At 46.9% G+C, this 23,743-nt stretch overlaps 1 protein-coding gene across 7 annotated transcripts in view; it reads right to left on the bottom strand.

Annotated features, from left to right (window-relative positions):
- The window catches only part of CEP104 (centrosomal protein 104), a 42,714-nt gene that overhangs the window by 6,563 nt on the left and 12,408 nt on the right, over positions 1 to 23,743 (bottom strand). For 3 of the 7 annotated variants that reach the window (XM_055260789.2, XM_055260791.2, XM_063631165.1), the window contains 14 exons: positions 19,066 to 19,234; positions 18,420 to 18,575; positions 16,770 to 16,997; positions 15,971 to 16,168; positions 14,397 to 14,564; positions 13,177 to 13,350; positions 10,160 to 10,336; positions 8,906 to 9,112; positions 8,392 to 8,499; positions 5,827 to 5,863; positions 5,467 to 5,533; positions 4,664 to 4,772; positions 2,532 to 2,670; positions 2,282 to 2,349 (listed from right to left, as the gene is read on the bottom strand). In XM_055260789.2, coding sequence (XP_055116764.1) covers positions 2,282 to 2,349; positions 2,532 to 2,670; positions 4,664 to 4,772; positions 5,467 to 5,533; positions 5,827 to 5,863; positions 8,392 to 8,499; positions 8,906 to 9,112; positions 10,160 to 10,336; positions 13,177 to 13,350; positions 14,397 to 14,564; positions 15,971 to 16,168; positions 16,770 to 16,997; positions 18,420 to 18,575; positions 19,066 to 19,234 — 2,005 coding nt within the window. The remainder of the gene's footprint in view (positions 1 to 2,281; positions 2,350 to 2,531; positions 2,671 to 4,663; positions 4,773 to 5,466; positions 5,534 to 5,826; positions 5,864 to 8,391; positions 8,500 to 8,905; positions 9,113 to 10,159; positions 10,337 to 13,176; positions 13,351 to 14,396; positions 14,565 to 15,970; positions 16,169 to 16,769; positions 16,998 to 18,419; positions 18,576 to 19,065; positions 19,235 to 23,743) is intronic. The other 4 variants (XM_063631167.1, XM_063631166.1, XM_055260793.2 and 1 more) reach the window with 2 other exon arrangements.

The following is a 23,743-nucleotide window of genomic DNA, read 5'->3' as shown; positions in this document are numbered from 1 at the left end:
TTCTGTCTCCTGGGCCTTTGGGAACCGGGGCCCATGGATGTAAGAAAGGAGACACAGATGTTGGGAGAGACAAGGTTAAATAAAGCCTGCGGCTCAGGATGAGAAGGGGAAGTGTGTGTGCATGAGTGATGGAGCTTACTTCCCTTGATTTCTCCCGGCTGTGTCCACTGAGAGTCCAGCCACAGCGACCCACCCAGCAGCAGTGGGCATGAGGCCCCCAGCGCTGTCCTGAGACATCCATTCCTGCTAATGGGAACCAGGCCTCTGTGACCAGATGGCTGATTCCAGATCCGGGGCAGGAATGCACCAAACAGGAGGGAGCTCTCTGAGGCTGCGTGGGTCTCATCCAGGCCTCAGGAGCCCAGTGAAGAGTCTGCCATAGGCCAGAGCTGGATAATTCACGCATCACTAAGCATGGTAACTGCAGTGACTGGAACACATCAAATAATTTAAATCCATGGTTCCTAACGACACTGCAGACAAAACAAAACAAATTAGCTGCCATGGAAGATGCTAGTGACCCAGCTTACTATTCTGAAAACCAGTAAACCAAGGAAAAAAATTAAACCTTCATTCTGCCTTTCCAATAGAAAGTCTAACCCAGGGTAACCACAGAGTGGACGAGCTTCTGCTTAGAGGAATATCCCAGCAGATGAACGAAGGAGGGATGATGGAATGAGGCCCCTCCTGAGTCAGTGGGTTAGGCCTCGAGCATCAGCAGCTGCCACCATCATACACATCACGCGCCTCCCGGGGGACACACCAGCATTGCCTGTGAAGCGGCCACACCCACACCGAGCCTGTGCACACCTGATGAGGCCCAGAGATCCCACCTCCTGTTTACAGGAAATACAGGGACAGAGAAACAGGTTAAGCGCCCCCAAGGGGACGTAGTCAGCAGATCCAGATGATGGCAAGCCCTACGGGGCAAACAGCTCCTTCCTTCACCAAGTGAATCGTAAGGAAAAAGAACAAGAGAATGAACCTGTTCAAAACAGACCAACCAGGCACTGGGGCCTTCTATGGATCCCGGTAATCAAATGCTTCTGACCTGATGAGATGGCGGCAATGTGACTGATATCTGGAAGGCTGAGGCTGCTGCTGCGGCTATGTAAAAAAGTCCCGATTCTGAAAGCTCCGCATGGAAACATTTACAGATGAAACAACCTGCTGTCTGGGTTGGCTTCAACATTACACGAGAGGGGAGCACGTGGGGGCACAGGAGAAACAAGACGGGCTGAGTTGCTAGTTGCTCAAGCTCAGTGACCGCTACAAGGGAGAGTCCTGAGGGTTTCTGTTACTTTTCTGTGTACTTTGTGATGCATTTCAAATTTCGAGAGATAGACCGACAGACCGACAGAGACAGCCAGATAACTGGGTAGACACTAGGGCTGAGAGTGGCTGGGGGCTGTCTTCTCTGTTTGGTGTGTGAGTTTTCTGTGGTCAAGAGAAAGCTACAGTGGCTGGGTTGGAGCCATCTTGCTGGTACCATATCCCAGAAGGCTGGGACAAGGGGAGCCAGCAGTAGGACACAGTGACACACTGCAGGTGGCAGGAGCTAAGGAGGTTGGAGTGGAAGAGGCTGAGCCAGATTCCAAAACTGGGTCCTGAGCAGGGCCCCAGGGCTCAGCATTTGCTGCCTGGAAGAAAGAGGGCACCGCCAGCCCATCGTGTTGGACAGGGCCAGAATAACTGCCATGGAGGCTTGCACGCCCATGTCCCTCCTCGTCGCCTCCAATGCCAGAGGAGTCGAGCGCATGGGGAAGTGAGGGGTGGGCATGTACGAGCCGGCCATCCCCACTAAGCCTGCTGAGTCACAGCATAGCACACTGGGGCAGGGAGGAGAGCTTGGAATCAGGTAGGAAAAAGAATCGTTTAACCAAATAGGGCTAGGTTTTATTACGCAAAAGGGACTGCAGTGTTACAGAATCTGGCCAAGATGTCACTGAGGGCCTCATTATCTGGATAAAGGCAATGACCAGAACAAAATAAAACCATTTCATGCTTGTATCCCAGTGACACAGGCTGGGCCTCAGTGAGTTGAGGCTCCTTGATAAACCATTCGTAAACGTACGGAAGGAAATCACGTGAACATGTAGGTAAATGGAACAACTGTTCAGACAGAGCTCACTAGACGCTGTCCACTCCCTGAACACTCACGTACTGTACTCTGTGGCTATGGTCCAGCACTAACCACCACTGTCACCACCACCGCCACCACCACCGTCATCCACAGGTGTGTCACCTACTTCACTGGTCCCTTCCCCTCTAGGCCCCTCACCTCTTCTCCAGGGCTGAAGTTCTCATGGCACAGAGGACACCGGTTTGCCAGCTTCTCTGGTTTGGCAGCTGAAATGATTTAAAAAAGACTCAGTCGCTCCCTGAATGACAGGTGACAAGACATGCTGCTGGTCTGCCCGCAGGTGCCCTTTAATTCACCAAGCCCTTGCAGAGGCCCAAGAGCAGTGGCACTTCCTCCAAGAGGACACCTGGTGACCCGAGGGCACGGGAGCCTGGGAAGGGGCACTCACGGTTGCAATCCTTGTTTTTTATGTGTCTGGGCAGCTCTTCCTTGAAAACAGCCTCACTGCAACGGTAACACTTTCCAAACCCGTCTTTTTGGTCACATTCCACCAGCAAGTGCTCCGTCAGACTGGATATCTCGACCACCTGGATTTTGAAATACAGAGCAAAGCATGTTGCTGAGAAAGCGGAAGCGCCCTCCGGCCAGCCTGCAGAGCCTGTGAGCGCCTCCCTGCCCAGGGAGGTCTGTGCCACCTATGCATGAAGTGAGCCACAGGCTTCTATCTTTGGCATTTGCCCACAGACTGTCTGGAGTCACTTGTGATACTTTGCTGAAGACCCTATGTCCTTCCTTTCCTGTCATCTTAGCGTCAGGCAGGGGCCACTGTAAAGGATGGGGAAGCTACGGTCAACCTGAGTGTGAAACTTGGATGAGGGCGCAGAGTGGCTCAGTGGTTACACATGTGGCCCAGGGTTCAAATCGTGGCTCCCTGCTATTTCTAAGAATGCGCATAGAAACAGGACCACAGAAAAGAATTTTAAGAGATTCTCTCGCTACGTTGGTGTCTCTGGCAGGAATGACTTGTATATACTCTGTAACTTCAGGCCGCAGGACTTGACATACTGTGAGCCAGTTCAACCTCTTTTCTTCATAAATTACCCAGTCTTAGGGATATATTTTTTGTTTGAGATGGAGTTTCACTCTTGTTGCCCAGGCTGGAGTGCAATGGTGCGATCTTGGCTCACTCTGCCTCCCGGGTTCAAGTGATTCTCCTGCCTCAGCCTCCCGTGTAGCTGGGATTACAGGCATACACCACTATGCCTGGCTAATTTTGTATTTTTAGTAGAGACGGGTTTCTCTGTGTTGGTCAGGCTGGTCTTGAACTCCTGACCTCAGGTGATCCACCAGCCTCAGCCTCCCCAAGTGCTAGGATTACAGGTGTGAGCCACCGTGCCCAGCCAGGTATTTCTTTATAGTAATGCAAGAAAGGCCTAATATAGGGGATAGGGGAAGACTTCTTACACAAGACACGAATAGGATGAACCATGAAAAAGATTGGCAAGGTGGGCAATGCTAACATTAAAAATGAGTCTTCCTCAAGACACTGAAGACAGTGAAGATGCACACTGTGGAGTGGGAGCAGGTGGTCACAATTCATGTGACTGACCAACCACTCACATCTACATGTATAAAGAACAGCCCCAAATCAGTAAAAACAGACGGACAACCCGAGGGAAACGGGTGAGAAACCAGGAGGTGCTTTGCAGGAGGACAGCCAATGCCTGCAGACAAAAGGACGGGCACTCCACCTCATCTTCACCAGGGACAGGCACAGTGGGAACTCGCCAAGACAGCAGGAAGCATGGCCGCAGTGCCACTGTGGGAAGGGGGGCAGTGGCACTGTGGGAAGGGGGCAGTGGCACTGTGGGAAGGGGGGCAGTGGCACTGTGGGAAGGGGGCAGTGGCACTGTGGGAAGGTGGGCAGTGGCACTGTGGGAAGGGGGCAGTGGCACTGTGGGAAGGGGGGCAGAGGCACTGTAGGAAGGGGGCAGTGCCTATGCTGCTGGCAGCAGTGCCCGGGCACAACCCCTTTGGAGCACTCCTGGGCAGCCCCACTGAGCATCAGCACACCCGGCAATCCCACGACACATTGTGAACCCAAGAAAGTGCATTCCCGTGCGTCCTGGAAGACACCAGAATGCTGTGGCAACATCGTTCATCATGGTCCCAAACTGGACACAGCCCTCGCGTGCAGCAGTAGATGCATGAAGGCGCTGTGGTCTATTCAAGCAGTGGACACCATAAAGCAAGAAATGCAACATGACACCACATGGTTCTGTTTCCATAAAGCTTAAAAAGCAAGGAGGACCCATTTGTGGTGTCAGCAATCAGACCCCTGCTGACTCTGGAAGGAGCCCTGAGGGGAGGTGGCGGCACAGCATGTTTCCGGTTCACTGGGCTGTCTGTCATGTGGAATGACTCGCATGCATTTGCAGGTGTGTGTTCGGCTTCAGTTACTTTTCTCACAACCTCTCCTCTGAAAATACTAAGACTTGGGACAGCTTTTTGACTCGGCCTTTCAACAGCCAGGTGTTCACACTCATGCAAGTAGCTGGGCTGCTGTGCCGCTGGCCTGACCTGTTTGCAGTGGTCACATCTTGTCAGCATGAGACAGTGCTTCCAGTAGTGGAGATCCAGACCTTCCTCTGTGAAGGATTCACTCCTTTCCCCACAAAAAATACACAAACTGAAAGGAAAGAAAAGCAGGAAATAAAGGTAAAGATCTAGTTCCACTGATGGCCGTTCCGCTCCCACGTCACGAGGAAATTCTGAATTTCCCCAGTCCCTGTGATGTATGCACTTTCCCTCTCGTCTCGCACTGCCTCAGTTTGCTCTGTGGGGCCCGGGCTGGGCCTTCCTTGCAGGTGGCAGAGGAGGCCGGGTATGCCACATATTAAAGCACGATAGGAAAGCCCTCACCAAGGAGGTGCCTGAAATCAACGGGTGAACGATCCTTCCAAACTTTCACTCAGCATCGTCAAGCAGAAAGAATATTTTAAGTTACAATAAAAAGATAAGACGAAGACCTTACATTCTTATAGATCTGTCCTGGCTGCTGGAGAGTAAAAAGAATTTTGCTGCTGTGATATTCTGTGCCTGTAACAACAGTTTCAACAGACTGGCAACTTCCGTTGGGGCAACAGAGGGAAAGCTGTCTTGACTGACTCGGAGTGGATGCTGGTTAGTGCAGAAGGCACATTTCCTACCTTTTATGATGACTACGAAGGGCCAACTAGGGAGGACGCGTTCCCTTTCCAGGGTTTCTGTGTGGCTCCTTGCCCTGACCATCGTACAGGGGGTGGAAGACAGTGCGACTCACTAATCTGGAGAGCGCCCCTCAGCCTGACCGTCATATGGGGGTGGAAGACAGCGCGACTCACTTATCTAGATAATGCTCATCCAGGATTCCCAGAGCTTCGGCAGGTGCTGCTTTCCCTCTTTGAGTGTCTGAAGAGATTAAAAGAAAACAATTTAAATACCTTTTTGTAGAAATTATTTTCAAAATTTTAGTAAGCAGTTTGATGTGAGCTCTAAAACGATTATACAAGTAAAAAGGTAGCATGTTTTCCATTCAGCTGGGAGATGGCTGAGGTGCAGCGGGTGTGCAGCGATACTTGCAGAATGGACGGAAGCCGTTTCCACACGGAGCTTCCATGACATGCATTTACACACCCTGATTCTTTACACACCCCAATTCTTTACACACTCCAAATCTTTGTGCACCCCAATTCTTTACATACCCTGATTCTTTGGCTTCACAGCATCACTTTCTTTTTCCTAAGACACAAAAACAGTAAGGTCAGGGACAAAGAGCTGCAGCGTGAGTGAGAGCCTGTTGAAGATACGTTTTGATCATGAAAGCACATTTCTGGGTTTTGTTTTAGAATTTCTACTGGCTGGGCAAGGTGACTCATGCCTGTAATCCCAGCACTTTCGGAGGCCAAGGTGAGTGGTGGATTGCTTGAGCTCAGGAGTTAAGACCAGCCTGGGCAACAGGGCAAACAAAGCCCTGTCTCTACAAAAAATACAAAACTTAGCCGGGTGTGGTGGTGTGCCCTGTAGTCCCAGCTACTCAGGAGGCTGGGGAGGGAGGATCACTTGAGCCTGGGAGGTGGAGGCTGCAGTTAGCCGAGATCATGCCACTGCAGTTTCTCTCAAACTCAACCACTGACTGTGGAAAACACATGCAGAAGTGCAATTCTAGTTCTACAGACACCCACCCCGCCCCTAAAAAGAGCAGAATTTTATTCTTATTATCATTATTTTTAGACAGGGTCTCACTCTGTTGCTCAGGTTGGAAGTGGTACAAACACAACTCACTGCAGCTTTGGCCTCCTGGGTGCAAGCCATCCTCTTGCCCCAGCCTCCTGAGTAGCTGGGATTACAGGTGCTCACCACCATGTCTGGCTAAGTTTTTTTTTTTAAGTTTTAGTAGAGATGAGGTCTCACTATGTTGCCCAGGCTGGTCTTGAACTTCTGAAATCAAGTGATCCTCCTGCCTCGGCCTCCCAAAGTACTGCAATTACAGGCGTGAGTCACTGTGTCTGGCCAAGAGTATGATTTTAGAACCAGAAAAGGACTTAATATGTAAATTCTGAAAGTTCTGGAGATGGATGGTGGCGATGGTTGCACAACAATGTGAGAGCACTCCATGCCACCGCAGTGTGCACTTACAATGGTAAGATTTACACTCTGTGTATTTTACCCCAATAAAAAAAGAGAAAAAACCATCCCATCCCATCATTCTCCTGGGAGAAGCCTTCACCAGGCCCTGTGTGGGGGCGCAGGCCTGCGCTGGCCTCGAGGCCCCCGCACTCCGTGGTCCCCAGCACCCTGCAGCAGGGACCCACTGCCTGGGTCTTTCTCCCTTGTCTGCTCCTCCTTGGAGCCCCAGCTCCATGAGGGCGGAACTTTGCTTTGCTGCCTGCTGTATTTCCACAGCCAGATGGTGCCTGGCCCAGAGAGGCGCTCCATAAACACCGAGCCAATGAGCAGGAGCTGCAGGCTCTCAGGACAGCTGTGCAGAGGCTGTGCAGCCCGTCAGCATAGGCGACCCCAGGACAGACAGTGCTGTGCGCCCATCAGCACAGGTGGCCCCAGGATGGACAGTGCTGGGAACAACAGCTCCTGGACGGCTGCTGCTTCTGGAGCCACTGCCACCAGGTCCTGGGCTGTGGTGAGGGAGGCGGGAGGCAGGTGCCTGGCAACGGGCTTAGTACGTGCTAGCTCATGGCTGGAGGGAAGTCCCTTCAGTTTGCAACATCCGTGTCCTTGTTTGTGTACTAATCACAATGAGTGTGTGCTGAGTCACTGAGGGTCACTGAGCACACGAAAGTCATCCACACTACGATGCGGACCTGAGCCAGAGGCTCACTCCCCATCCCAGGGTCTGCCTGCCTCCTTCCGCCTCTTGTGTCCTTTTCTGATTGTGACTCTGATGTTCCAGCATTTGGTGGAAATGTCACAGTGACTTTTTGCCATTGGAAGTTAAGCATATATACAGTCACGTTTGATCTTTTTTCCCCACTTGTACCCATTTCTTCTTTTAAAAATCTGTGGTAAGAACACTTGACATGAGCTCTGCCCTCTGAATAGCTCTGGGTGCGCTGTGCAGCCAAGTGGGCTGCAGGCCTGAGGTGCCAGCAGGTCCCAGAACTCATTCACCTGGCACGGCTGAAACCTCAGGTCTGTGGAACGGAAACTCCCCGTGTTCTGCCACCTTTATTTCTTTTTTTTAAAGGAAATTTTCTTTCAACTGCAGGAAACTTCATCATAAAATTAGTGTTATGAAGCTAATTCATATCCCAGAAGCAGGGAGGTTGAAAAGGAACACATTTATATTCAACCAGATAATATTTGTTCCCAGTACATATGACACCCCCATAGGCTTAAAGAGTAAGGGCTCATAGAAACAGAATGTTTACCTGAAACCTTCCCTTTTTAATGCGCTGAAGTCAGACCTTTATAGTCAAGCTGATTTTTCTCCTTTGCCTCTGCAGGTGGCTGGAGAGCTGTGGAGGAGAGCAGCTCTGTGCCCACAGCCCCTGGTCCCTCCCTAAACCTCTGCAGCAGCTCACATCAATTCTGACAGAGGATGGAGGGGCAGGAAGAGTATCTGCCACCCAATTCCACCTCTCCATGGAGGGCTTCTGTCATCCACCCCAAAACTAACCTAAAAAACCAAAAGGAATCAAGACACTCATTTGCATAATCCCATGAAAAATAAGTCAAGTATGATGTGGATCTATACAGCAAAATAGATTGCAGCTAAAAGCACACAGGTGAAAGACGTGTTAACTTCCAACCTGAACTTCAGCCTGAATTTCTTTCAGTGCTGCCAGCTGCCCTTGTAAAGCTTTTATTTCTTCTTTCTTTTGTTTTTCTGCTGCTTCTGTAGCCGCTTTTCTCCGTGCCTGGTAAGAAAATTATTTTTCCATTAGAATAGCTTGTTAGGGTAATCTTAGAAACTGGGAGACAAATTATGCCATATTAACTATATTTCTTATAAATTATAATATTCACTAAGACTAATAACAAGTTAGAAGTAAATCTTTTCCATTGATTTCATCGGTGTTTATTGATAGATAAACCTTCCATGTCCTCACAGCTATCATTATTGCGTTTGCAGCGTGGGAACCTAAGGGTCTCACTGGCAGAGAGTGGACGAGCCGGGATCTGAATGCAGGAACCTATGTTCTTAGCCAATACGCCTGGGCTGCCCATACACATGGCTCCTTCAAATTACGTATTTACTTATTTATGTACCAAGTAACTACTTCAATACAGGATGAGGTCATAACTTCACCAAAGTTAACTCACCCTCATCTCAGCATCTGTAGGTCTGCCATCTATTTTAGCAAATCCCTCAAAAATTGTTTTGTAGAGAATGTTCTTGCGTGTGTTGCTGTCATCTGGAGGAAGGTACTCCAGGATGGAAGCCTGGTGCTGTCTGTACATGTCCAAAATAATTCTAACCGCCGTCTCGCGGACCTCATACACTCTATGCTCCAGGGCACTCACTGAAAACTAAAGTTGGGAGGGGCTCTTGTTACTGATTCTTAAAATAAAATTAATTTCTTCCAGCATACAAAAAAGGTACATTATAAACATTTGAAAAATACAGAAAAGGGAAAACATCCATATTAAGTATTATGAAATACCTCAAACATAAAACCTCATGGATCTACCGTCTCATTGTAAGCCGTGTTATACTTTCATCACGCGTGTTTTGGATCTTTTTAAGAAACAGAACGCTGTGGCTATGGTGTAATTCCATCCCCGCCATGCGTCTCTGGGGCCCATGGTTTCTCATCCTCCTTGGAGGTGTGCATTCCTGTGTAGCCGATGTACAGATTTCAGGTTTTTGGATTTGGGATCCAAACCAGTAAGTATAATGGAAGTATTCCAGAATCCAAAAACGATCTGAAATCCTAAACACTTCTAGTCTTAAGCATTTCAGATGAGGGGCTTCAACCTGTACCTGATATTCTCCATCACACTGCTGTTATTGTCTCTTAAAGACAGGCTGGGCGCGGTGGCTCACGCCTGTAATCCCAGCACTTTGGGAGGCCGAGGCGGGCAGATCACGAGGTCAGGAGATCAAGACCATCCTGGCTCACACAGTGAAACTGTCTCTACTAAAAATACAAAAAAATTAGCCGGGCGTGGTGGTGGGCGCCTGTAGTCCCAGCTACTCGGGAGGCTGAGGCAGGAGAATAGCATGAACCCGGGAAGCGGGGCTTGCAGTGAGCCGAGATGGCACCACTGCACCTCCAGCCTGGGCGACAGAACGAGACTCTATCTCAATAAAAAAAAAAAAAAAAGGCAAAGAAATTTTTTTTATGATTTGTTTCTCCCCATGGATAAAGATCTGCACACACCATGCACCACCGAGTAGGATTAGACAGCAGGATGCATGCGGGGGCCCCCATCTGTTGGATGAAACACTGGCTATTTTTCTGAAATCATTGCCTCACTCATTCCTTCCACAAACGCTGATGAGACCCTCGCCACGCTCCAGGCACTGTGGTGAGTGCCGGGCCAGGTGGTGTGTCACACGCGAGGTCTGCTTACCTTCATCACGTTGTCAGTGGTGAAGCCCGAGCTGCCAGTGCCCAGGTCTTTCAGCAGCCGGGCCAGGAGGCCCATCTGACTCATTGCCAGGTGAACTGAAGAGTTTGCTTTCAATGGCTGCACCAGGTAGGATGGAATAATTTGGAGAGACTTAACTTCTTTAAACAAGGCCATTTCCTATGAAAGCCAACGTAATCTGTTAATTTTTACTGGAAAATGCTGGAGGCAGTTTAGTACAATTCAGCATGATCTTAAACTAAACATTGAAGGGAAAAACAGGGAAATACAGATTGATAGTGACAAGGAGCAATAACAGCACTGATCTGTAAGCTTGTATTTCTATTTAAAGCGTAACAACCATTAGAAATGAAAATCTGAGCCACAGGAAATAAAATCATGAAGAATAAAACGAGTTTATGTCTAATGAAAGCTTTTCAGAAGTGTAATTGAAAACTTGAAGGTTTCTGTTCTCAGTATTCTCAGCTTCAAGGAAAAGGTTTTCTCATTTCTAAAATTCTAAAAGAAATTATAGCTGCTGCTAGAATCATCATTATTTCAGTATTTATTAAATGTCAGCCAAGAGTGTATGATTCTGCAGTGATATGGTCACTAGTGGGTTAAGATGGAAAAAATGTAAGTACCATTACATATTTGAATGTCTCTAAACAAACAAGTCTTTATGTAATTAAGATATTTATCACTTAATTAAGCGGATATAGAGAAAAAAATAAGATGCTGAAGCATTAAGTTATAATCAGAAATAAACCTGTTTCCAATAGGTCTGTAGGTCCTATCATCTAAAATAATCTCTCATCTTGCTGGCCCGATTCACTCTGTATTTGGGCCTGTGAGTGACTCTGTACAAATCTAAAAGCTAAGAGAAGAAGAAGATCATTCTCCAGGGAAGTTTGGACAGTAAACTCCTTAAGTACAAACAGATGCTGTGAGTGTATATTTAGTCCGCTAACCGGCATACTGGTACACAAGAATTGTAACCCTCGACAGATTGCCTTAGGGTCATCTCAAATAGAGAGAACATTTTGGCACCAACAAACTGCTCAGAAATTAATGCGGCTTAAAAATAATTAAATGAAGCAATAACATGTGCTCATTTGCAACATATCTTTTGAAAGATGAATCCTCTTCATCCCCAAATTCTAGCTGTTGTAACCAGGAGTGTATTGTAGCACATTAGGTCATAAGCAGGAGTGTATTGTAGCACATTAGGTCGTAAGCAGGAGTGTATTGTAGCACATTAGGTCGTAAGCAGGAGTGTATTGTAGCACATCAGGTGGTAAGCAGAAGTGTATTGTAACCAGGAGTGTATTATAGCACATTAGGTCGTAACCAGGAGTGTATCGTAACCAGGAGCGTATCGTAACCAGGAGTGTATTGTAGCACATTAAGTCGTAACCAGGAGTGTGTTGTAGCACATTAGGTCGTAAGCAGGAGTGTATCATAAGCAGGAGTGTATTGTAGCACATTAGGTCGTAACCAGGAGTGTATTGTAACCAAGAGTGTATTGTAGGTCGTAACCAGGAGTGTAGTGTAGGTCGTAACCAGGAGTGTAGTGTAGGTCGTAACCAGGAATGTATTGTAACCAGGAGTGTATTATAGGTCATAACTAGGAGCGTATTGTAGGTCATAACCAGGAGTGTAGTGTAGGTCGTAACCAGGAGTGTAATGTAGGTCGTAACCAGGTGTGTATACTGTAGCACATTAGCATGATGGCATTTCTTTTTACATTTTTTTAGCATTCGTTTTCCTTATTTACTCTGAAAATTTAGGTTTATTAAATGAAACTAGATCTGTGGTTCCTCATATTTTGGAGAAATGACCCCTTTGGATTCTTTTTTTTGAGACACAGACTTGCTCTGTCACCCAGGCTAGAGTGCAGTGGCGAGATCACGGCTCACTGCAGCCTCAACCACCTGGGCTCAAGCCACTCACCTCAGCCTTCCGAGTAGCTGGGTATACAGGGGTGCATCACCATGCCCAGCTAATTTTTGTATTTTTTGCAGAGACAGCGTCTCACTATGTTGTTCAGGCTGGTCTCAAACTCCTGGGCCCAACTGATCTGCCCGCCTTGGTCTCCCAGACTGCTGGGATTATGGGCGTGAGCCACCCCTCCTGGCCTGGGTTCTTTTTTTTTTTAAGATGGAGTCTCACTCTGTTGCCAGGCTGGAGTGCAGTGGCGCAATCTCGGCTCACTGAAAACTCCACCTCCCGGGTTCTAAGCGATTCTCCTGCCTCAGCCTCCCAAGTAGCTGGGACAACAGGCATGCACCACCACACCCGGCTAATTTTTGAATTTTTAGTAAAGAAGGGGTTTCAACAGGTTGGCTAGGATAGTCTCGATCTCCTGACCTTGTGATCTGCCTGCCTCGGCTTCCCAAAGTGCTGGGATTACAGGTGTGAGCCACCGTGCCTGGCCTGGCCTGGATTCTTTTTTAAGAAGGATCTGCACATCACAAAATTTTGTGTAAAACTTAAGTAATTCATAAGCTTTCTTAAGCCCAAAGGAGGACTCTTAAGAACTCCTAGACTAGATGAATTCATTAGCTAGTTTAAAGATTTTCAAATTATGGTGCATAACTGTGTGCCCCCAAACTCATACATTTATCTCTATCTCAATATTTCCCATAATATCTAGCCTAGAGGAGGCACATTTGGTGAAAGAATGAAAATATTTCTATTAAGACAGTTATATTTTTTATTTCTTTACCCTCAGATTTTCTATTTTGATATCGTTTTCTGTATGTTTTTATTTATTTAAAAAATTAATGGCATATGTTGGACAAAAGAAACATTGGAAAAACCCAACTGTAGATTTTAACTAAAGTTTATGTCTAAGACAAAACTGACCTTTTAGAGCATAAGGAAAGTGTGATGGTGAATCCCCGAGAATAATGTTAACTGAGTAGAGACAGAATCTTGTAAAAGGTGTTAAGAAAGCCAGAGAGCTACAGGAATATGTTTATCATCTACGGTTTCAAATGCCATGGTGAAGTTCAGACCTGAATAAAATTTGCAGCTGTGACGCGGAGGCGGGCAGAAGAATCTCCAGTTCTGGTGAGCAAAACGGGAATGGTCCTCTCCACACAGTGAGCTGTTTCAAGTTTACTCAGTTTATGTTTAGGAATATATTGTGTAATGATCATTTTCAACAATTTCAAAGAAGACTGAAAGACCTAAGAGAAAAGTGATAAACACGGATGAGTTACTACAGTGGAATTCCACCAAGAGAAAACATGGCACTTACTATCAGTAATACATATGAACATTATATTGAAAATGACATCTCATCTGAAAGGCTGAAAATAGCAAACTGAAAACAGCTTTCTAAACACAGTACCTTGCATATAGAGGACATACGCTCTTACTTCACTCTCTCAGAAATCACTCCCCATCTTCCCTTCATACCAATTATCTAACATCCCTGCTTCAATGGGTAAGCCCAAATCTTCCCTTCATACCAAGTATCTAACATCCCTGCTTCAATGGGTAAGCCCAAATCTTCCCTTCATACCGAGTATATAACATCCCTGCTTCAATAGGTAAGCCCAAACCTTCCCTTCATGCCGAGTATCTAACAGCCCTGCTTCAATGGGTAAGCCGGTATCTTCCCTTCATACCGAGTATCTAACATCCCTGCTTCAATGGGTAAGCCCAAATCTTCCCTTCATACCAAGTATCTAGCAGCCCTGCTTCAATGTGTAAGCCCAAATCTTCCCTTCATACCGAGTATCTAATAGCCCTGCTTCAATGGGTAAGCCCAAATCTTCCCGTCATACTGAGTATCTAACAGCCCTGCTTCAGTGGGCTGTTAGAAGCCCAACTGTGCAATGTCCATTCTTAAGGCCCATTCAGCATTAGAAAAACAGTAATTCTCAACCCCATCAGGTTTCATGCAAAGTGAAAACACAAACTGAAGATGTGGTAGCATTGAACCAGGCCTCTACAAATGCCTGGCTTTGCAGACCATGGAAAAGCGAACACTGCTCGAGACCAGAGACCATGACCCAAGCAAAGGCAGATTTCCCAGACCCTTCATGTAAGATCAGTTGCACAATATAGCTCTTGCTAGAGAACCTCATTTCTTAGTGATTCTATCAAGTTACAGTTGGTGACCATGTCAATGACCAACTGGTCCTCTCTCAAGCTACTCTGGTCTTCTTGGTATGGCGCATGATCTCATCCACAGACGCTGCAGCCAGCGCCAGCTGAGGGCACTCACAGAGGTCACAATGTCCTTTATGGCTCTTCTAATGAGAAAGATGGATGCTCTCAGTGTGTTCTTTAAATCTTCTTTTGGGGTTCCAACAGGCATTTCCAACAACTTCTTAAACAAGGCAAGCAGTGCATCCTCTCGGTAGGACCATGTCTTAGAATAGGCCCCAGCAACCTACCACAAAACAGGCAGCATTTGCATGACATCACACAACCATCCTCCAATACTATACAACTTGAAGGACTTGTTTTTTTTTTAAAACTAAAATGATTCATTTCTAATAACAGAACTTTTATAAATGAAAATGATTCATTTCTAATAATAGAACTTTTACAAATAAATATGCATATTTAGAGAAATAATTTTTTCTGATAAGGAAATTTAAGACTATGTTAAAATATAAAAAGTATTACATTCTCCAAGAGAAATATTTTAAAGCTGAGAATGAGGGGAAAACCTTACTCATTTCTTTTTTTTTTTGAGACGGAGTCTCACTCTGTCACCCAGGCTGGAGTGCAGTGGCTCGGCTCACTGCAACCTCCGTCCCCTTGCAGGTTCAAGCAATTCTCCTGCCTTAGTCTCCCAAGTAGCTGGGATTACAGGTGCCTGACACCATGCCCGGCTAATTTTTGTATTTTTAGTAGAGATGGAGTTTCACCATCTTGGCCAGGCTGGTCTTGAACTCCTGACCTCGTGATCCACCCGCCTTGGCCTCCCAAAGTGCTGGGATTATAGGCATGAGCCACTGCGCCCGGCCAACTCTACTCATTTCTATAAGGAGATACTTCCATCTTTTGCTATGCCATCCTTTTGCGCCGGAATTAGCTGGTATTCAGAACGGAGCAGTTGTTTAATACAAGCTCCATGAATGCCAGAAGGAAACACCCAGGCTGAAATGAGTACTCACTGATACATCTTAGCTCACGTTTTTGCTGTTTCACATAATTTATAATTTACAGAAGGGCAGGCATGGTGGCTAATGTGTGTAATCCCAGCACGTTGGGAGGCCAAGGCCAGGAGTTCAAGGCTATAGTGAGTTATGATCATGCCACTGTACTCCACCCTGGGTGACAGAGCAACACTCTGTTTCTTAAAAAAAAAAAAAAAAAAAAAAAAAGGCCGGGCACGGTGGCTCACGCCTGTAATCCCAGCACTTTGGGAGGCCAAGGTGAGCAGATCACAAGATCAGGAGATCGAGACCATCCTGGCTAACATGGTGAAACTCCATCTCTACTAAAAAAAAAAATTACAAAAAATTAGCCAGGCATGGTGGCGGGCACCTGTAGTCCCAGCTACTCAGGAGGCTGAGGTAGGAGAACGGCGTGAAGCCGGGAGGCGGAGCTTGCAGTGAGCGGAGATCGGGCCACTGCACTCCAGCCTCGGTGATACAGCAAGACTCCGTCTCAAAAAAAAAAAAAAAGTTAGCAAAAGACTTTCCAATTCAGGAAGAACAAAGGGAAGTCAACAATATTGCAAATGCAAAGCCCTGGGCGTTTTCCCTCCTTTATGTGTAAGTATGCAGAGGTGTGCATACCATATAGACTTCCCTCCCCTCTGCCCCCCACTGTTTGTTTTTTTACCAAGGTTTCTCCCAACACATCGATGGCAGAGCTGGCTTCTCTCAAGGCCTTCTCAGTTAAGGGCTCTGGCTCCCCTAACATGCCTCCCCTCCGAGCATTGCTGATGTCTGCATCACTCATTTCCGGCTCCACCACTGCCTCCCCATGATGCTTACGAATAGCTGGAAGAGGCCGCTCATCGTAGGGCAGGGACTCTGCCTGCAGTGAGCGAAGGAGAGAGGAAAGCGCTGGGGAGCTCCATAGGTCACATTCTCCAATGCAACTCTCACTGGCAGGCTTACTGCGCTTACTTACCTGATCTGAAAGATGTTATTTTGCTAAATATCAGTATCATCAGATTAGAATAATTTATACAACAAATAGGATGTAATTGAAAAGATTAGATGAGGCTTTCTATTACTTTCTAAACTCATTACAGACCTAATAAAAAAAAAGCAAGGTAGATTCCGCCTTAATGACTGTTTACTGGTAGCAATTTCAGTTCAATTGACATGGTAGACTACTAAAGTAAAGGCTATTACATCTTTTTTTCTGACAAGATCTCTGATATTTTCTTAGTTTATTGCTTAGAAATAAGCATCAAGCCTGATTTTAATAAACATGCTCACAAGGTGTCATTAGGCCTATTGCTTATGTGGCTATGTTCTCACTCAGCACTATGGCTCCTAGAATGGAACAGAGGTGGGTCTGGCTGGGGTGCACTCATGCACCTCATGCATGGGAACAGCACCTGGCACAACACAGGTCCTCTACAAATACCCAAATAAATTGAATGCCAATCTGAAACGGAATTACCTACATTGATCTTTGGATGAGGATCTGTGGCAGGGAGTAACTGGTCTATTGCAGAATGCTGAGGAGAAATAGTTAGAGAATATGATGAAGGCTTTTCCTGAAGGAAAGGTTCTGCAAACTGGTTTTCTGTTCCTCTTTCTTCCCGTTGTGGTAGTAAGGGCATTGGCTTTTGGTGGCGAGGACTGCCAGAACGAGCGAGGGGCTGGAGGGGCAAATCAAAAGGTCTTCGCATCTAGAGAACAAAAAGGAACATTTAATTTCAAATGCCACTGCCATGCCAGATATATCCATCTCATTCCTTCAGATGAATAAGACTTTAGAAAGCTGTGCTGGAAGAGACTCCTTGGCACAATGAAAAATTTCAAAACCAAAGAGAAACTTCCATGGAGTGAAATCTACTTCAAAGTCCCACACAATCAAGTTGCACTCATCTCAGTTGTCTCTCTACATTTCTGTGTGGACTACAAAAGTGACATAAACACCCAAAATGCTAGTGAAGGAATGAGCATTTGTGCATGGAGCATGTCCACACATGTGCCCCTGCAGGAGCACGGTGGTGTAGAGAAAGCACCTGGGCTGGACTCAAGTGGACTTTCATTCAAAATCTGGCACTGCTATTCACTGTGTGTACAAAGGAAAGTGATGTTGTGTAATCCCAACAAGCAAAGCTGACTGCACAATTGCTGCACACGGGGCATCGTACTGAGTGTTTTGGACAGGTAGACTCATTAATGCTTACTCTTTTTACCCCCACTTGAAAGCTGATGGAAAACTGAGGCATAAAGCTGATAAGAATTAGTCAGTGATCACAGAGCTGGAATGGTGGTGCCCGGATTTCAACCCAGACAGTCCAGCTCCAGAGTGTGCACTCTCTTTTTTTAGAGGCAGGGTCTCACTCCATCACCACGGCTGGAGTGCAGTGGCGTGATTGTAGCTCACTGCAGCCTCGAACTGCTGGGCCCAAGTGATCCTCCTGTCTCACTCTCCTGAGTAGCTAGGACTACAGGTGTGTGCCACCAGGCCTGGCTATTATTTACTTTTTGTAGAGACAGGGTCTCTCTATGTTGCCTAGGCTGGTCTCGAACTCCTGGGCTCAAACAATCCTCTAGCCTTGGCCTCCCAAAGTGATGGGATTATAGGCGTGAGCCACCATGCCTCAATCACTATTCTGTATCTCAGGACCTTCGTTTCCTAATCTGTCATGTGGGCTGAATGCCCCATTTGCATGAGTTCTAAAATCAGAGGCAGAGCACCTTATGGGAAATATGTTCTCAATACACTGAAGCTGTTAGTATTACATTCTCACTTGATCCTTATAACACTGAGGGGTCAGTGGGGCAGGGTCATCACTGCCTTTTCCAAATAAGGAAGCAGCTGGAGATGAAGGGATGCAGCAGAAAAGCAGCAGGGCTTCGGTTTTCCTGACCCCGGTTCGTTCCCTTTCCCACGACTGTGAGTCTCCTGAAAGAACATGCTGAGGCAAAGCCTCCCTGATGTAGGCACAGAGCTGAGGCCATCTATGATAACTGCCCCCTGAGCACGGCAGAGTGTTTTACACTGCACTTCAAAGACATCTATCCACCTTTGTGAACCACACAGTTGAATCTCTGTTCTCCTAGGCTTTCCTCCACCCCGTCCGGGCTCCTGCACCCACCAGCTCGGCATCCAGGAGGCTGTGCAGCTCCAGCTGCTCGTACACCTCGGCGCGATACTGCTCCATCTGCTGCTTCTTCTCCTTGGCGAGATCGTAGTCTTCCTTCTCCACGGCACAGCGTTTCTCTACCTCATACCTCCCAAGGCGCTCACCAACCTGAAGCACAAAATGTTTGCTTTTTGTTTCAAATTTGGATCAACTCACATCAAATGCAAAGCTAATGTTTAAGAATCATGCTTGAAGCGTCTTGAGAGGAGAGGGAGCGAGCACAGGGAAATGGAAGGAACGGGCCACACTCATAGCAAAGGTCTGGCTGCTGTTGCTGTACTGGCATCTAATAAGCCCATGGGTTGGTCATGACTTTCAGGATAGCTGGTTTTCCTATTTTCCCATTGTGCTCGGGGTCCCAGTAACGAGGTGGCTGACCCTGGCACCTGAAGGTGAGTCTGAAGAGGTAAAGCTTCTGCTTCCATTTGCATTCTTAAAGTGCTTATGTGTCTCCGTAACTTTATTTTGCTGAGATCTTTGAACTCGCACTAACTTCACGGCTTTTAGTAACCGGTTTCTTTTACCATGTAGTTATTCTAAGTATACATAAAACCTATTACAGGCATAAATTAGGAACTGTTTTCTCCAAAAGCAATACCTTTTGCAAATCAGCAATAGCTTGTTTTAGTTTCTTGGCATAATCATAGCGTTCTTTTTGGACAGCTTCTCGTTTTCTTTCATCTAATTTTCGTATAATCTGTGCAACTTCTGGATCTTGGTACATATCAAAAGCTAAGTCATCTAGTGGAGAAATAGAGTCAGATTTCCTAAAGGGAAGAAATGCATAATTTAGAGATAATTTCACACCCTAGGAATTCAGTGCTGAAGATGCATGGTTGAGAACATGCCCCTCCCCACCCCGCCCCATCATGGTTCACAGAGCATTTCCTGAATGAGAAAACGGGTCTCAGAGAAGTAACGGGCCTCAGGTCACAGAGCTCTTAATTCCAAGCAGGCCTTTCTGACTCCAAAGCTCATGCTCTTGACCATGAACCAAACTGCACTTCAAGGCATCTGAGCCTCCAGTGCATTCGCTCAGAGTGCAGACTCTGGGCCTCGCCTCGTTATGGGCCCTGGGAATAGGACAATGAATGTGAATCAACTGCAGAACAAGGAGAAAAACAAAAACAAAGACAAATGGATGACCAGGCCCCACCCTAAGAAATGTGACTAGTGGGCCCAAGATGGGGTCCAGGCGCCGTATTTTATAACAACACAGTATTTTTTTCTTTCTTTTCTTTTTTTTGGAGGCGGAGTCTCACTCTGTTGCCTAGGCTGGAGTGCAGTGGAGCCACCTCGGCTCACTGCAACCTCCACCTCCCGGGTTCAGGTGATTCTCCTGCCTCAGCCTCCTGAGTAGCTAGGATTATAGGCGTGTGCCACCGCATCTGGCTAATTTTTGTATTTTTAGTAGAGACAGGTTTTCATCATGTTAGCCAGGCTGGTCTCAAACTCCTGACCTCGAGTGATCCACCAGTCTCAGCCTCCCAAAGTGTTGGGATTATAGGCGTGAGCCACTGCGCCCAGCCTGTATTTTTTTCTTTGAGACAGAGTCTTGTTCTGTTGACCATGCTGGAGTGCAGTGGCATGATCTTGGGCTCACTGCAACCTCTGCCTCCAAGCAATTCTCATGCCTCCAGCCTCCCAAACAGCTGGGACTACAGGCATGAGCCACCATGCCTGGCTAATTTTTTTGTATTTTTAGTAGAGATGGAGTTTCACCATGTTAGCCAGGTTGGTCTTGAACTCCTGATGTCAGGTGACCCACCCATCTCGGACTCCCAAAGTGCTGAGATTACAGGTGTGAGCCACTGCACCCGGCCAACATCACAGTATTTTTGATGAACATGATAGGTTAAGAATTGCTACCACTGAGGTTTTACTCAGAGGGTTAAGTTGTATGGTGTCAACCATCATATCCTAGAGGAGATCAAAAACATTCCTTCAGAAATAAGTGATCTTTTGTAGTCACCTGAATAATTCATTTCTGATTAAATATGACCTCTATTCCTCCTTTCGAGCTCTATAGTAGGGTCTAGAATGTAAACAATAAAGCTAGTCTCACCAAGCAACAAAATCTTACGAGAGGATGAGGATGCAAGTGTCCCAGCTGCTGTATCAACCCCATTAAACAAGCCAGCTGCTTACGGTGACTTGAACATCCTTCGAGACAGGTACGTTTTAATGAAAACATTGGTCATAAAAGTATAGTTGGTGAATCTGTATTACAATGAATTCAAGTGGGGCATGGGAATAGGCCCCCTTTAAGCACTCACAGCCCACCTCTGGCATCTCCCCATCCTTGAGGTCATGGTACTTCGCTCACAGCAGCACCACAGGCTGGCGGCTGGGACGGCACCAGCAGCTCTGAACTGTATCTAATCCCAGGGGTGACTAAACAACAAAACATTTTGGGGTGTCTACAAGATCACATTAACTATTTTTAGCGTAACACATATGACACTCTAAGTCACGTTGCCTTGCTGTCCCAGAGATGAACACAAAGACTTCATTTGATTATAAAAATCCTTCAAAGCAAACATCATGTACTGTGGCACCCAGTCCCAGCTCCTGTTGATTCAGCAGCAGCATGGGGTGCCATCTACCCACTTTGGTACAGAACCCCCAGTGGCAATGACTGGATTCCACGTCCAGCACAGGCCTGCACATGCCAGTCACACAGCTTTTCCCAGTCCTTGCACTTAACCTTCATAAAACCCCGGGCGTGGGGCAGGACAGGCAAACCATAGCCTGCCATCCCACCTGGCTGATTGGATTAAGGTGACAGATTTAAAGTCTAAATCAAAATAACAGAAAGAAGCTTTATTGGAGATACTGAGAAACTAAAGACTTAATCAGTTTGGTTGTTCCTGCCCTACTGCCCTTGCTTCAGTAAGGGCAGAGCCCCAGCTGCGGTCCTCGTGGCGAGGCTGGCAGGAGGGAGGCAGCCATCCACTCTCAGCGCTCCTTCCTCACAGTGCTTCCTATCACCAGCTCGAAAGATGGGAAGAGTACTGTGATTTTTCTATTACGCAAAGGAGGTTCTGAGGGAGAGACTGAGAGGCTGGTGTTATTTTTTTATAGACATTACATGAATAGCCTCTACCCTCTGAGCACTCCACACTCACAAGTGCCTGTGACAGCTCTGGTCTGCACCAGGCCTGTGGGGAGGCGGGGTAGCCTCCACAGGAGGGAAGGCTCGCTGTCCACCAGTGCACACGCTCAGCAAATCGCGTGCGGCTCCTGAGCAACTGCAGAGAGAATCTGATCCCGGTTGTGTGCAAATACAACAGCCTGGATCAAGAATTAATCACTTTATGTGAGCAGTCTGTATGCAGGTACAAGTGAAATCACACCAAACGCGGACAAATTTGAAATTTCTATTAAAGTTTAAAAAGTTGATCTTTTCTTTATTGGGAAGCTGCTGTCAGAGAAGAACCAAGGATATTTGGAATTCCTCTTTATTTTTAAATAACTTTGTGTGTGTGTGTGCGCATGCGTGTGTGTCTGAGATGGAGTCTTGCTCTGTACCCCAGGCTGTAGTGCAGTGGCATGACCTTGGCTCACTGCAACCTCCACCTCCCAGGTTCAAGGGATTCTCCTGCCTCAGCCTCCCGAGTAGCTGGGACTACAGGTGTGTGCCACCATGCCTGGCTAATTTTTGTGTTTTTAGTAGAGAAGGTGTTTTACCATGTTGGCCAGGCTGGTCTTGAATTCCTGACCTCAAGTGATTCGCCCACCTTGGCCTCCCAAAGTGCTGGGATTACAGGCATGCACCACCATGCTCAGCCTAACAAACATTTCAATTCCTCTTTATTTCTCATTGCGGCAACTATGCCAGCCCTTCCCTTCTTTCCTTTAGACCAGGCACCTCTGGAATGGAGTCCCCTCTTTGTCATCCACAGCAGGCAGGTGGCAAGGGAGCCACTGTCCCAAAGAGGTGCCCGGGACAGAGAGGGTGACCGAGGATGGCACAGTGGGGCCCTTTAGCTCTCCAAAAGTGGATTCACCCCCACTCCTTACACTGCTAAAAAAAGAGGAAGCGGCAACAGCAGCAGAAAAATATGTATAATTTTTTTTTTTTTTTGAGACAGGGTCTCACTCTGTCACCCAGGCTGGAATACAGTGGCATGATCTTGGCTCAAGCGATCTTCCTGCCTCAATTTCCTGAGTAGTTGAGACTACAAGCACGCGCCACCATGCCCAGCTAATTTTTGTATTTTTAGTAGAGATGGGGTTTTGCCATGTTCCCCAGGCTGGTTTCAAACTCCTGATCTCAAGCAATCCTTCTGCCTTGGCCTCCCAAAGTGGTGAGATTACAGGCATTAGCCACCACACCCGGCCTACAATTGTTAACATGAAGAACTTTCCCAATACCCATTTTTTTTTTTTTTGACCAAATTTAGCAGTGAGAAAAAATATTTTTAATGGGTAGAGAGGGATTGGTAAAAATTGTGTGTGTGTTTTTTTTTTTTTTTTTTTGAGATGGAGTCAGTCTCGCTCTGTCGCCCAGGCTGGAGTGCAGTGGCACAATCTTGGCTCACCACAACCTCCACCTCCCAGATTCAAGTCATTCTCCTGCCTTAGCCTCCCAAGTAGCTGGGATTACAGATGCGTGCCACCATGCCTGGCTAATTTTTGTATTTTGAGTAGAGACAGGGTTTCACCATGTTGGCCAGGCTGGTCTTGAACTCCTGACCTTGTGATCCACCCACCTCGGCCTCCCAAAGTGCTGGGATTACAGGTGTGAGCCACCGCGCCTGGCAAAATTGTGTTTTTAAAAATGTATGTGATACATATTTTTCACTCTTCTAAAGAATAAACTTTTGAAGAGGCCGTAAGGTGATGTCTCTAGAACTGATAACCTGGGTCCATTCATGTCTTTGATTTTTACCATGAATTTGCTTGTGCTGATAAAATATCAAAGGATGGCTGACAGATCTTTGTTCTAAATGCATTTTAGGAAACTTCTAGTAATACCTGAACACAAGAAAGGAAGTAGTCTCTACTGGGCAATAAATGAAGGTGTGTGGCTGGGCACAGTGGCTTACGTCTGTAATCCCAGCACTTTGGGAGGCTGAGGCAGGTGGATTACCTGAGGTCAGGCTCAGGAGAATTGCTTGAACCCAGGGGGCAGAGTTTACAGTGAGCCGAGATCACGCCACTGCACTCCAGCCTGGCGACAGAGCAAGACTCCATCGAGACCAGCCTGGCCAACCTGATGAAACCCCATCTCTGCTAAAAATACAAAAAATTAGCTGGGCATGGTGGCAGGC

This window comes from Symphalangus syndactylus, chromosome 22 (assembly GCF_028878055.3).
Source record: "Symphalangus syndactylus isolate Jambi chromosome 22, NHGRI_mSymSyn1-v2.1_pri, whole genome shotgun sequence".
NCBI lineage: Eukaryota > Metazoa > Chordata > Mammalia > Primates > Hylobatidae > Symphalangus > Symphalangus syndactylus.
The sequence above is the reverse complement of the archived record's forward strand: the minus strand, read 5'-3'. Positions and strand labels throughout refer to the sequence as shown.